The sequence below is a fragment of the Pholcus phalangioides genome, unplaced genomic scaffold (assembly GCF_987345545.1).
Source record: "Pholcus phalangioides strain wild (caught in Gottingen) unplaced genomic scaffold, Ppha-v1.0 ptg000003l_1, whole genome shotgun sequence".
NCBI classification, from domain to species: domain Eukaryota; kingdom Metazoa; phylum Arthropoda; class Arachnida; order Araneae; family Pholcidae; genus Pholcus; species Pholcus phalangioides.
The window spans coordinates 37,098,290-37,111,790 of NW_028301596.1; the positions used below are offsets into that span (position 1 = coordinate 37,098,290).

The window sequence follows — 13,501 nt, forward strand, 5'->3', positions numbered from 1 at the left end:
ATAATTAAAACTTTGGTCTTTATATTTGAATTTCGGATCGAAGCCTTTGAAAAGATATATATTTGGAAATTGACTTTTTCAAGCTTCGAATAATTTCATTTCAGAGTCGCTGCCTCCAGTTTCATTTTTATATTAATCGCGTTACATGTTCAGTCAAACATGTTCGTAATGTTTAAATTGTCGGTATGAGGTCCAAGTGTCAAAAAAATTATGTTCGGAAGTGTTTGTGATACTTTCAAATGAAATTCAGAGAAAATTTTTTTTTTAGAAATAGCCATTTGATCAGAGAAACTAAATATTTAGGATTTTGGTATTGAAAAGAAAAAGCCAAACTATAATGACTTAAACTGTGGATATTTTTGTTTAACTCATTTTTTTTTCAGAGTAGTTGAAAAATAAATAATAATGTTATGAAAAAAAATATTTTCTGATAAATTTGAATATCAAATTGGAAATGTCATATTTTTTACTATAAAACTGATATAATAACCTTTTTTTTCAATTTAGTCGTGAATGGAATAGGGAATGAATAAAACAATGCAGTATCTTATATGTCATTTTAATTCAATTTAATTATTTTTCTTACTGGTATCAAGAGTTTTTTATAAGCTCCTGAGGTTTCATCCACCCATATAAATGCGAATTGAATTTTTTTCTCCTTCACTAACGCGGACGTAATTTGCACAGTTGGCGTATTTTCAAATGAAACAATACATCAAGCAAAAAAGTTTATTTAATTAAAGAAGTATTTTTGATTAATTACAGTGGACGAAACTAAGGGTGAAAAATAGTTTTTTTTTTATTTTTGTTATCTATAAACTGATAAAAATCTTGCTTGGCCAAGTTGAATACAGTGCAACATCGCTACAACGATACTCCGATGCAACGATAAATCCCTGTACAACAATATTTTTTTCGTCTTGAATGCCTGTAGCTACCTATGTTACTACCTGAAACTGTTACCTATAACGATAATCACTCTACAATGATATTTTTTCGTGGTCCAAAGAGTATCGTTATATCGAGGTTTCACTGTAGTTGTTAGCTTGAATTTTATTTCTGATCCCGAAGGATTTTATGAATCCCCTGAACTTGCAAAATTGCTGCTAAAAAGTAGCTCTGAAAAAAATGGCACTAAAAAACATACTTTTTAAATTACCGAAAGCAAATTGAGAAAAGAAATTGGTACAGTGGTTTGTATTTTTTAAACATATATTTGGCGTGCATATTCAGACACATGCCTCACCATACAGAGTAAAAAATATATTCAAATTCATTTGAATATGTTTTCATTTCGTCATTTTTATCGTTATTCAGCCATTTATTGCATACATACGATATGGCTTCTTAGACCAGGCTCTAGATTTTATATGAAATCGCAGTTATGTTTTATGAATATTTTTAAAAGATTGAATGTGTCTAAGGCCGGGATTAGACTTTAAAGTTTTAGAAAAAAATACTCTAGTAAAACTTTAAAAATGCAAACCAATAAGCGCATCTATTACATTCACTGCAATGTAATCGATACGCTTATTGGTTTTGTTTTCAAGTTTCATAAAAGAACGTTTCTAAGACTTTTATAGTGTAATCCTAGCCTAAAAATTAATTAAAACAATTTTTTTATGGGAAATGTGACTATTATGGTATGTTTTTCTCTATCTCGTTGAACAGAGGAATTCGCTAAAGAGTTGGAAAAAGCGACGAAACTCTCCGTTGTTACTGCTGGTATCGGTGACAAGGTAGGTGGCAATTTTATTACAATACCAGTAAGTAGATTGTAGACAGCCATGGTTCACAAAAAAAAAATCAAATTTCTCAATTCTTACTTTTGGTCCACTGTTAAAATGGATCACCTCAGTGTAGACAAGAATGGAGGCGATTCAATTTACTTGTTCCACAGTGTATATGTATGATCGCAGTCTACTTCCTATGACATGAAGGTCTATATTAATATTATTATTATTTCTGGCTACAGTATTTGTAAGAAACTTTTCAGTTTCACGTGATATTTATATCTATAATTAGTATCCACAACTAATATAGTATATATATATATATGGGGAGAGATACACTGTGTGTGTGTGCATGGAAAAAGATAGTCTCATGCTGCACCACTTTGTTGGATCCCTTTAACACGAATTACAGTCACTTTTCCGAGAAAATGCAGCATCTGCGTGTGTGTGAACACTTATTTATGGCATCATTTTTTCATTAAGTTTCTTGTTGCATCGAAGAAAAACGAATGATTCCTCAGATTCCTCTCTAATAAGATCAAGAGACTCTTGATTGAATCTAGGTCGATACTTTTTTTTTTAATTATAATATTTTTGTAAATTCATTCATTTATACAGGGTGCATATGTGACAGGGCGAATGGTATTCCACTGGCGAACCGTTGGTCCTAAAGACATTCTTCCAATTAGAAAAAGTATTCAAATTACTTGTAGCGCTCAGATGTGTCATTCATATTGCCAGGGGTCGTATAGTTATGAAAATAAAAAAAATTAACTTTTCATACTGCCCCCTTGTGCCCAAAAACCCAATTAGAAAGTTGTTGCCCTGTCTCCTGATGCTAACTAAAACATTCCATGTTTCTAAGAGCAATATTCACTGAGATATTGGAATTCGAAAAACAAAGAATAGTTGGGGGGGAAAAAACAACATTAACTGCTGGTGAAATGGTTTTTCCGCATCTAACGCTGTTTTTTGCCCAGACTTTCCTCCGTTTCTCGTATTCGAATATCTCAGTGAATATTGCAATTGGAAACGTGGAATTTTTTTTGTTGGCATCAGGAGTGGTTTTTTTTTTTAGCACAGGGTGTCCATATAAAAAGTTAATTTATTGTGATAACAATACAACCCCTTGAAAACGTGAGTGACGTTTCTGAGTTGTACACGTTATTTGGATACTTCTTCTAACTGGAAGAATGCCTCTTAGATCCACGGTTCACTAGTAAAATTCCATGTGTCCTGTATATATCATGCGCATGAAATCACTAATTACCATATTAGTATGTGGCAATGAGGAGAGTGTCAGTTTTTAATAAAATATATCGGTCATTATATTATGCTCTTTCAGAATTAGAGTAAAAAATGGAGATGACAAATGAACAACAAGACACCAGATAGGATATTTTAAAAATATTTTAACTTTTTGGAACTATATATTAAAAATATTTTAACTAATGGAAAATGCGAATTTTTTAAACAATGTTTTGAAGGAATGTTCATATTTTTTTATCCCTTTTTTGGATTCATTAATGGGTAAACTATTATGGTGCTTTGGGGCTATAAGTAAATGAAGTTGTTACATAAAACATTTTTATTCTGTTGGGGATTAACTAAAATTTGATTTGGTCATTTGGGATTAATGACATTGCGTCTATTGCACTGTACTCAATTTTTGTGAATGGCAATGCAAACTGTAAAATTACAAATTTCTGATGGATTTCTGATGTTAAGGTTTAATAAAGTTAACGGTGTATACACACAGGGTGTGAAAGGATGGCATCACTCTCAGCTACCATATGAAGGTTTTAACCACTGGTTGTTGCGAAGATGAATTTCTTTTGGAATGAGAGGAAATTCAATTGACTTTGCGGGAAATAGAACCCACTTTAAGGCGTTCACCTGGAAAGTGAAAGGACGTGGGTTCGATTCCCCGCAAAAAAGCAGTTGAATTTTCTCTCTTTCCAAAAAAAAATTCATCTTCGCAACAGCCGGGTGTTCTGTGTAAATGCGGTTGTATCTCATCAACCGTCCATCGTGGAGGAATGATTCCAATTCAAAAATTACCCTGTACCAGTTTTGAGAGTGAAAATACAGTGTCTAACAAAATAAATATTAAATTAAATTAAATATTAAAATAAATCTAAATTTTTATACGGTCCTCCTGTGCTCCAACTTCTAGTTGCAAAATTGCTGCCTGGTCTCTCCAGACGGCAACAAAAAGAGGTTCAAGTTTCTTAGTGCAATATTTGCTGAGATATTTGAATTCAAACAACGGAGGAAAGTTGGGGAAGGACAGCGTGAATTAGGGAAATGAGTGTTGTCCGTTAGTTTTTCAGGATATTTTTTTTTTTGTTGGTCTCACAAGAGACAGAGCAACAACTTCCTCATTAAAAATAAAAGGACGGGGGAGCCGTATAAAATTTTGATTTTATTTATTTCATGACACACTGTATTTTTACTCCCGAAACTGATGCATGGTGATTTCTGAACACAATTTGGAATTTTTTTTTTTTTTCAGATTAGAACCATACCTCTGCGACGAACGTTTGTTGAGATAAAGGCCGAGTTAGGACTTATGGGAGACCCTGTATATATGCTTGTTTGACACTTGATTAAATTTTATAACGTTTTTCCTTAGTAGTGCTCACGACAGTATCAAATCATATCAACGTGTTGCAATGTTTTTTTTCTTCTCGCATCACCGGTTAAAAACCACTATTGCAGGTGCTCAGACCTATGCTAATGAGGAGCACCATTGGCTTTGGGGAATTTTAATAAAATTTTAAATGAAACCAGAAACAATTATGATGTTTCAGAGCGATGTAAACTTTTTATAGAGTTCTCTACGAATTCTTTTACATCAGATTAATTTTCTTTAGTTCTCTAGGCCCATTACTGATTCGATTGTTAACTCAACTCAATTCAAAGTGTTCACATCCGCTGTTTTTTACATTTCTTCAACGACTGATTTACCTTTTTATTACAAACTTGTGAACGTTTACAAAATTCATATTCATTTTGGAAGCTTCTTTAAAGCGAAATAGCTTTTAAAAGACCCATTAATGTATGTTTAAGTAGTTAACAAATACATTTAATTTGCATCATGCGTGTGTGTGTGTACACGACGGATATAAATCTGCCGTAAAAATGCCGAGAATTACTATTTATTTTTGGAAAGTTTTAGCTCTTATTAGCGATTTCATTCGTTAAGAAGCAAGTGGGAAAGTTTACCTTCGCTTAACATTACTGTCATATGCATACGGGAGTCCAGTTGTTTGTAAATCCCCGGAAATAGACTTCTTTTGTTCAAATGAAAGGCAAAAATTACACTAATGGGAAAATACGTGGACTTGTTTTCCCACCAGCCATTTTGGTTATGCTAATGGGGAAGTGATTAAATCAATGTTTGAGGACTTTTGTGACATTAACATGGAGCGAAAGAGAAAGATTTTCAAAGAAAGGGGTTTTTAGACGATGCACTTCTCACGCGGCATTTTAAAATTACATTAAGGGAGATCTTGTTTTACATTTGATGCTATATTTGCAATGCGGTGCACGAGCGCGATGGCGTTCTTTTTGCTGCGGGAAAGTATGGATTAGTAGTTCTTGTGAAGTCAGCGGCACACTTGAATACAAGTTTGGGAAGGGGAGGGTTTACGGATTTTTAATTGTAAAACTCAAAAGTTTTCTACCACTAATGTACTCTTTACATACTTGTGCGTTACATTAAAAAGTTTCTCTGATCACTTCTGGCGTAAGTTATGTTTGGGAGTTTACTCATCGCCCATTTTTAGTATACGTGCGCGAAATTAAATAGGAGTAATTCCAGGAATCGCTACTTAAGTTGGAAATTTCTGATATGAAATCTGCAGTGTTTTGAATGCACGGTTAATAGATGTCTGTCCTAGATGGCACCACGACTATGAAATCTTTGGTTTTTTTTTTTTTTTTTTTCATCTTTTTCAACGAATTTTGAAGTTTTAAAATTAGGTCGTTCACTTCTCATAAAATTTAAGAATATTAATTAATAATGCAGTACTTTTATGATTACCCCCCCCCCCAAAAAAAATGATTTGTCAAATTTTTCATATTTTTAAATACTACAGCCGAATCCCGTTATAACGAACTCCAAGAGATTGGAGAAATCATTCCGTTATAACGAAATTTCGTTGTAAAGGAATTCCGGGTCTTTGCATTTTCCCTGTGTAAACTTATCCGGAGGATTAGAAAAGTGTTCGTTAAAACGAAATTTTCGCTATAACGGTATTCGTTAAAACGGGATTCGACTGTATATTCAATATGCCATAATTTCGTGAACAGCTTTAAATTTTATGAAAATTGTAGGAATTTCAATATTTGAATGCGAAAAATTTGGTTTGCGAAAAATTATTCTTCACGAAGGGGATTTTTTTTTTGGTACAGAAAAAAAAAACTAGCCGAAATTTTTGTCAGTAGAGGGTATTGAACGAAAGTAAATAAATGAATTCTTTCTTCCACAGAACCTTTCTTCAATTTTTTCTGTGGCCGAAACGTTTTTAAAGCTTCAGCTAGCTATTTGCGGCTGAGGTAAAACAACTTCAACGATAGCTCTTTATCCACCAATGTCAACATCACAATGAAAACTATACGTAAGCGACAGTAGCAGGAAAATTCAAAGATGAGCTGTTCATCGCGCACCCTGCATTTTATGACTCTGATTTGCATATTTCCAGTGATTTCTTTGTGTGCTGTACCCTCTATTGATCAAAGTTTAAACTACTTGTTTTTCAGTACCAAAATGCAGAAATGTCTTTAAACTTTGGGTGTTTTATGATTGTGATATCAGGGGTTTGACTAAAGGGTTTTATATTGAAATTATTTTTACCTATTTTATGAAATGTAAAGTACGGTAATTTTTCTAAAGATGTCTCTGAAGTTAAATTTAAAAAATAATTTCAAAATTCAAAATTAAAATCCAAAAGTTCTTGTTAAATTTTATAGAAATAATTCACAAAATGTGAAGATGTAAATTGAGGGAAAAATTTTAGTGAATAGAAAATTTTCAAATTTTCCCTATTAGACGAGTGATTTTTCTTATACGATACTATACAGTCGAATCCCGTTTTAACGAATACCGTTATAGCGAAAATCTGGTTTTAACGAACACTTTTCTAATCCCTCAAATAAGTTTACGTAGGAACAATGCTAGGTAACCTGGAATTCCTTTATAACGAAATTTCGTTTCAACGAAGTGATTCCTCCGGTCTCTTGGCGTTCGTTATAACGATCGTTATTCGACTGTACTACAACCAAATGACACATGAGCACCTTTTTATCACTCTTAACCTTCTCACTGTCATCGACGAGGTATTATAGCATTCTTAGAAGACTTTTATTTTAGGAGTAACAAGCTAAACATATTTTTATAATAGATATTTTGTAAAGAGAATTTCCCAATGGAATGCATTTTCCTATTGCTGTACTTTGCAACTTCATTACTGTTCAATTCCTTGCACCTGTTTTAAAACAAAAAAGAAAGCATACTCTTCATAAAAAAATATATTACATTTTATAACGAGTTGTGATTTCTGCTATGGCACTTAAAAAGGTTTAAATACAAAAAGTTTGGGGGAAAACTCAACTTTGTACATTCACCTTGCTTTCTTGTTTTGGGGCAACACTGGGTCAACAAATTTAAAAAAAACAAACATTTTTGAAGATGTTTCAGCATTAATTCAGTAGTTTTTTTTTTTCTTTTTTTTTATTAATACACTGCTGGCCACCGTAAATGCAACACCCTGAAGGAAGCATGCAAATAATATGAAATTTACAACATGTATTAGCGGAGGTGAGATATGCAAATGATTAGAATTTCAGCGCAGACGCACATCACGCGCGCCTGTGGCGCCACCTCAAAGCGCTATTTAAGGCTTGGAGATTTCGACGATTGGAAGTACGGCAATTGTGTTTTTCTTGTGGTTTTTTCAAAAAAACGATCAATTATGCCTCGTAGAAAACAGCGATCATCTTTTGATCGAGTATCCGAGTTCGACAGAGGAAGGATAGTGGCCTACCGAGATTGCGGATTATCTTTCAGGGAAATCGGTAGTCGTGTTGGACGAAACCAAACAACTGTAATGCGGATATGTGATCGTTGGATGCAGGAGGGTAAGACGGACGGACGTGTTCGATCGCATTCACCTCAGTGCACCACTTCACGTGATGACAGGCGTATTGTGCGTATGGCAGTGACGGATCGCTCAGCCACATCACGAACCATAGCACAGCACATTCAGTCTGTACCGCATCATCCAGTGTCAGCGCGTACCATTCGACGCCGTTTACAGCAGAGTGGTCTGTCCGCAAGACATCCATTGCTTCGTCTACCCTTGACGCAGAACCACAGACGTCTCCGCCGCCAATGGTGCGATGAAAGAAGGATGTGGACGGCACAATGGAATGAAATTGTCTTTACTGACGAGTCACGCTTCTGTCTGCAACACCACGATGGTCGGATTCGAGTCTGGAGACACCGTGGAGAGAGGATGCTGAACAGCTGCGTTATGCACCGCCACACTGGTCCTGCACCGGGTATTATGGTATGGGGGCGGTATTGGATATCACTCTCGCACTCCTCTAGTACGCATTGCCGGTACTTTAAAAAGCCAGCGCTACATCTCCGAGGTGTTGGAGCCAGTTGTCCTTCCTTACCTTCAGGGCTTGCCTACAGCCATATTTCAACAGGATAATGCGCGACCACACGTGGCACGCATTGTCCAAAGGTTCTTCGTCAATCGCCAGATTGAATTGCTTCCCTGACCAGTTCGCTCTCCGGATCTTTCGCCGATAGAAAACATGTGGTCCATGGTTGCTCAACGATTGACCCAGATTACATCCCCAGCTGCCACACCAGATCAACTTTGGTAACGCGTGGAAGCTGCTTGGTCTGCTGTACCCCAAGAACACATCCAAAGTCTCTTTGAATCAATGCCGAGGCGTGTGGCAGCGGTGATCTCCAACAATGGCGGCTACTCTGGCTACTGATTTTGGCAGGAACCACACTTCACAGAAGTCTATAAATTTAATCATTTGATGCTTGGTCAACATGTTATCTACAAAATAAATATTGTTGCGGTATCTCTTGTCTTTCTTGGTGTTGCAATTTGGGTGGCCAGCAGTGTACATTGATCGTACACTCAGTGGCCAAAAATTAGGAACACCCCTTACTCAAACTTCGACTCATCCTTTGCAGCAAGTGCGCCGACGTAATAAACCGGATTTGCTTATAAAAAGCGTTCTTCTGGTCAGAAGCACAAGTAAAAGTTTCAGTTTCCCTGTGGAAAACAAGATATTTGAGTGATTTTGAACGTGGCATGATTATGGGCACCAGAAGGAGCGGTTCCAGCATCTCCGAAACCCCTAACCTTCTTGTCTTTTCTCGTACAACAGTGTCTCCAGTCGTCAAAGAATGGCAGCTAAGCCAAAGCGGAAATCGCTTGTGAAAGAGGTGCCAGGCGACTGACACGCATTGTGTGCAGCGACAGAAGAGCTGAAACGCAACAAACTGCAGTGCATCAGAACTCAGGATCATCGCAAACATATCCGTACGTTCTACAAGACGGATCTTGAAACGCATTGGTTTTAATAGCCGGCGACAAACAAGGGCCCCTTAGATTTCGCTGAAAAACCAAAGAAAATGGGTTTATAGGTTTATAGAGAACGCGGAAATCGGACTCTCGATAAATGGAAGAAGGTTGTCTGATCTGACGAGTTAATATTTCTTCTCTATGACATTGATGACAGGATCCTTGTGTAGTGCAAGCAGCGCGAAGCCATGGATGTGGCATGCCATATGTCAGATTGTGTTGAAGAACATGATTCAGAGCTTCAATTGCTTCCTTAGTCAAAAGATCTCAACCCAATTGAGTATTTGTGGGACGAGGTTGGAAGATCTGTGAAAAGCTCCGAAACATCACCTTCTAATCTGAGGGAATAAAGAGCTGTCATTTCGTTAGCATGGGCTAATATTCCTCCTGAACGTTTTCAGCAATATGTAGAGCTTATGTCTAGCAGAATATCTGCTGTCATCAAAGAAGAGGAGGGCAGACACGATATTAGTGGTGAGTAGCAGGGTGTTCCAAATTTTTTGGCCACCAGGTGTATAAGTCGAGCTTAATTGGATTTCTGGGGAGACTTTTCTACAGGAAAATTAGGAAATGATGTAAATTTGTAGGCTGTTCCTTCCAGTTAGATGCACGGCTACCAGAATATCACTAAATGAAATGAACTATGATGTTGTTAGGACAGCTCTGACTAAATTTATAGATAACTAAAATTTCTCAAAATTACATATCGATGACATATTTTTACCTTTTGCGATTCTATGTGGGAGTGCACATGGATCCGCATCAGGAAACAACAGTACTTTCTTGTTACAATAAGCCCCTTACGGTAACAGGTGTGACTTTAGCTTCTAAGCGGAACTCATAAGCTATACAAAAACTGCGAAAAGACAAACATCTAGGGCATAGTTTCCCAACCTTTCTTGTCCCATCGGCCCCTTCTTCAGAATTCTTTTTCTCCCATCGCCCGCCAACGCAATCTAACCCATAGGATTCTATGTTAAACCCGTAGCTTCTACCGCCCCCCTGGAACATTCCATCGCCGCCCCCCCCCAGAGTGCGTTAACGCCCACGTTGGGAACCACTGATCCAGGGCCTTCTTCATTGCAGGAGAAGCGCTATAAAGTACGAACTGTACTAACGAAGTTCAGGAAAAAATCTCTGGATCGCAAAGGGTTAACAAAGATCAAAATGAGATATACAGCAAACATACCGAGATAAAACAATGCCCGAAACAATGTTTTTAACCTTAATACCGTAGATATTCGCTCCTAAAACTCAAATGATGGTAAAACACCATTTTTCACCAATTCAGAAATATTTTATTTTCTTATTTCTTTCCCAGTTAAGGCGTTTCCAGTGCATTTTGTTTTTTTTTTCGGTTCAAGTTTATTTTCTTAAATTTAAGTTACCGAGCTGTTTTTTTCGTTCAATTCGTTCATCGTTTGCCGGAGATTTACCGAAACTAGGAGCTTAGCTCTTCCTTCCGGAAATACCTTTACTGATTTTATTTTTTCCATGTGCTCTATGATCTCATTATTATTCGGGTTTTAGCATTGTTAGTGAAATAACAATGCCGATTTTATAGAATGGAAGAGCGGAGTATGTGGTTTTTTCCCCCACCCCTCCTCTTTTAAGCATATGACAATGGGAGAAAAAAATATGACATGTGTGGAAGGGTTCTAGAATACAAACCCTTACATATAGCCTACCGTATAAGCCAAAAATAAAATCTTTCTCGTATCCAGTTTTGTGTATTTTTTCAGAATTTTATCATTATTTTATTTTCATAATGCTTGCTTTAGGAATTATTTCCTAGAACTACGCTAAGCACTTCAAGTCTCTGGGAAAATGGTGGATAAATTTTACCCATGGATATGGAAAGTATTATTTTTAGAAATAAATGTTTGATTCGAAGTAAACGACTAAAATGTATAATAAAAAAGTTTAATTTGTTTGATTTTTTTTTTGGAAAATTCTGTAAATGAGAACGTCTGGATATTTAATTTCTTTTTAAAAACAGGTGTGAAAAGTGTTTGGTAATTTCAATTTGTCGATTAACTATATATGTAACATCATATTATTTGAAACATTACGCAATATATTTTATAGAGAGATGGAGAACATGGTGAATCATATTCACGTAAGACTGCTATCCGAAGGTGATAGACGGTTAATTGTAAGGTTACCAGTCGTCTGTTTTTTAGTCGGGCTGTACGTGTTCACAACGTTATTTTTTAAATAATTGAAATGGTTTTATTTCATAAAGCATTGTTATTGATCAATTTCAAATCAGAGAATAATTTCAAAATAAATTACGTGGTTTTCTGACACAAATTTAAAAGATGAGAAGTTGTGTTTTTGATTATACCCAAGCTTGGAGAACAGCAGCTTCAATTTTTCTTGAGCAGGGATTTTTAATCTATTGTGTTCCACGGACTGCCTCTGCAAATAAAATGAGTACCACGGTGGACCCCTTCACAAAATAATATTCAGTACATAGCAGTGTAAAAACAAAGAATTCGTTGGAGAGATATTTTTCTTTGAAAACAGTTAGTTGTTTTCTCATCCCTAAAATCTCTCCAAGGACAAATGGGTCCATGGACCACTGGTTAAGAACACTTGTTGTAGATCTTTAGATGGCGTTTCACTTTTTTTTATGCGTATGGTCCCCATGTAGGTTCAGATATTTGCTACGAAGTTTCCGTTTTGAGTTTTTGACCAGCCCCATGTATGAAAGCTCCTATTACAAATCAAATTGAAGTACTTTTACGATCATCCGTTGAAATTTCATATATACTATTCGGAATTATGCGAGAATAATCAATTAGAATTTAAATTTTATTGGAAGCCAAAAACATTGAAGGTTGATTGAGGGTTGATATCCGTCCATGAATCGTGAATCAAAAGCAAACTCCTATTTTGCGAACACCGTGGGGGGGGGGAACAAAAACATTTGTTCGTAAACGAGGGTTGACCACAAAAATGGGGTTACTATTGTGAAATCTTTGAAATAAAATTATCCTATTATTTTAAAAATTAAAACTTTACTATCATTTCGCCGTAAAAAGAGGGGTTCCGCTGTATCAACATTTATTCTAATAGTCGTTAATGATTGATAAAAAATTGCTTACATTTATTTGAGGCTTTCAAGATCTAGTTTTTTTGTCATGTTCGTGAGTTAAGCATAAAATTTCAGAAAGCACACATCACATCTACACAAGTCACGTACGCCTTAAAGAAAAAACAAAGGGCCTTATATAATTTTTGTATTAATGAGTGAATTCAGAATTTTTTGGTGCATTTATAAGTTCTTAAAATATGAGGATAGTTAACCTAATTATATGATCATATTATTACACCTCACTATAACTATATAATTCTATTTTTCTTTTATAATCATTCTATAATCTCTTTTGAATGACAAATATTTCCATAGAGTGTATTATAAAATGCTTTTACAATCCTGGCATGGAAAAACCTCTTCTGTATGTATTTCTCTCAGCAATATATTCTCAGAACAAACCAAATTCATAGATCAATACTATATCTGATAAAAATAAATAAATAAATGCACCAGAAGAGGAATTATGAGTATAATTCCACGCATTATAAGATAAAAAATTAGACATTAAATGTACGTGCCGAATAGAAGTTTAAGAAGATTATGCCATGTATATTTCAAGTACACGGAACTCTCAATGAGTTATACAGGATTTAACCTCACATTTGTTAGTCTAATGAGCTACTAGTTTTCTACTCATAAAATTTATTTTATCATATGAAAATTTATTCCTTCTCCAACTGGCAATCAAACAGTAAGTTTGATTATTCATTAAAAATTTTTAAAAATATATATAATAATATTCACCGCAGGATCTTACAAAACTGATACATCTTGCGTACATCAAACACTAACGCAAAAAAATCCTTATATTGCGCTATTTCGCCATAGAAAAATAATTTAAAAAAAATTTTCAGAAACTATTCAAAAAAAATTTCAGAATTTATTCTGAAGATAGTTTTTTCAGTGAAAAAAAAAATACGATAAAAAATTTTAACGAGAGAAATAATTTTTCTGAACAATTTTCCAAATGTAAAGCCCATAGCAAACAATCAATTGTATTATAATTGCTGGAAAATACAACGTCCATTAATTATTGAAAAAAT

General features: G+C 35.2%; 1 protein-coding gene across 2 annotated transcripts in view; it reads left to right on the plus strand.

Annotated features, from left to right (window-relative positions):
* The window catches only part of IA-2 (tyrosine phosphatase IA-2), a 417,960-nt gene that overhangs the window by 195,458 nt on the left and 209,001 nt on the right, over positions 1–13,501 (plus strand). For both annotated transcript variants that reach the window (XM_089247694.1, XM_089247685.1), the window contains exon 13: positions 1,672–1,739. In XM_089247694.1, coding sequence (XP_089103820.1) covers positions 1,672–1,739 — 68 coding nt within the window. The remainder of the gene's footprint in view (positions 1–1,671; positions 1,740–13,501) is intronic.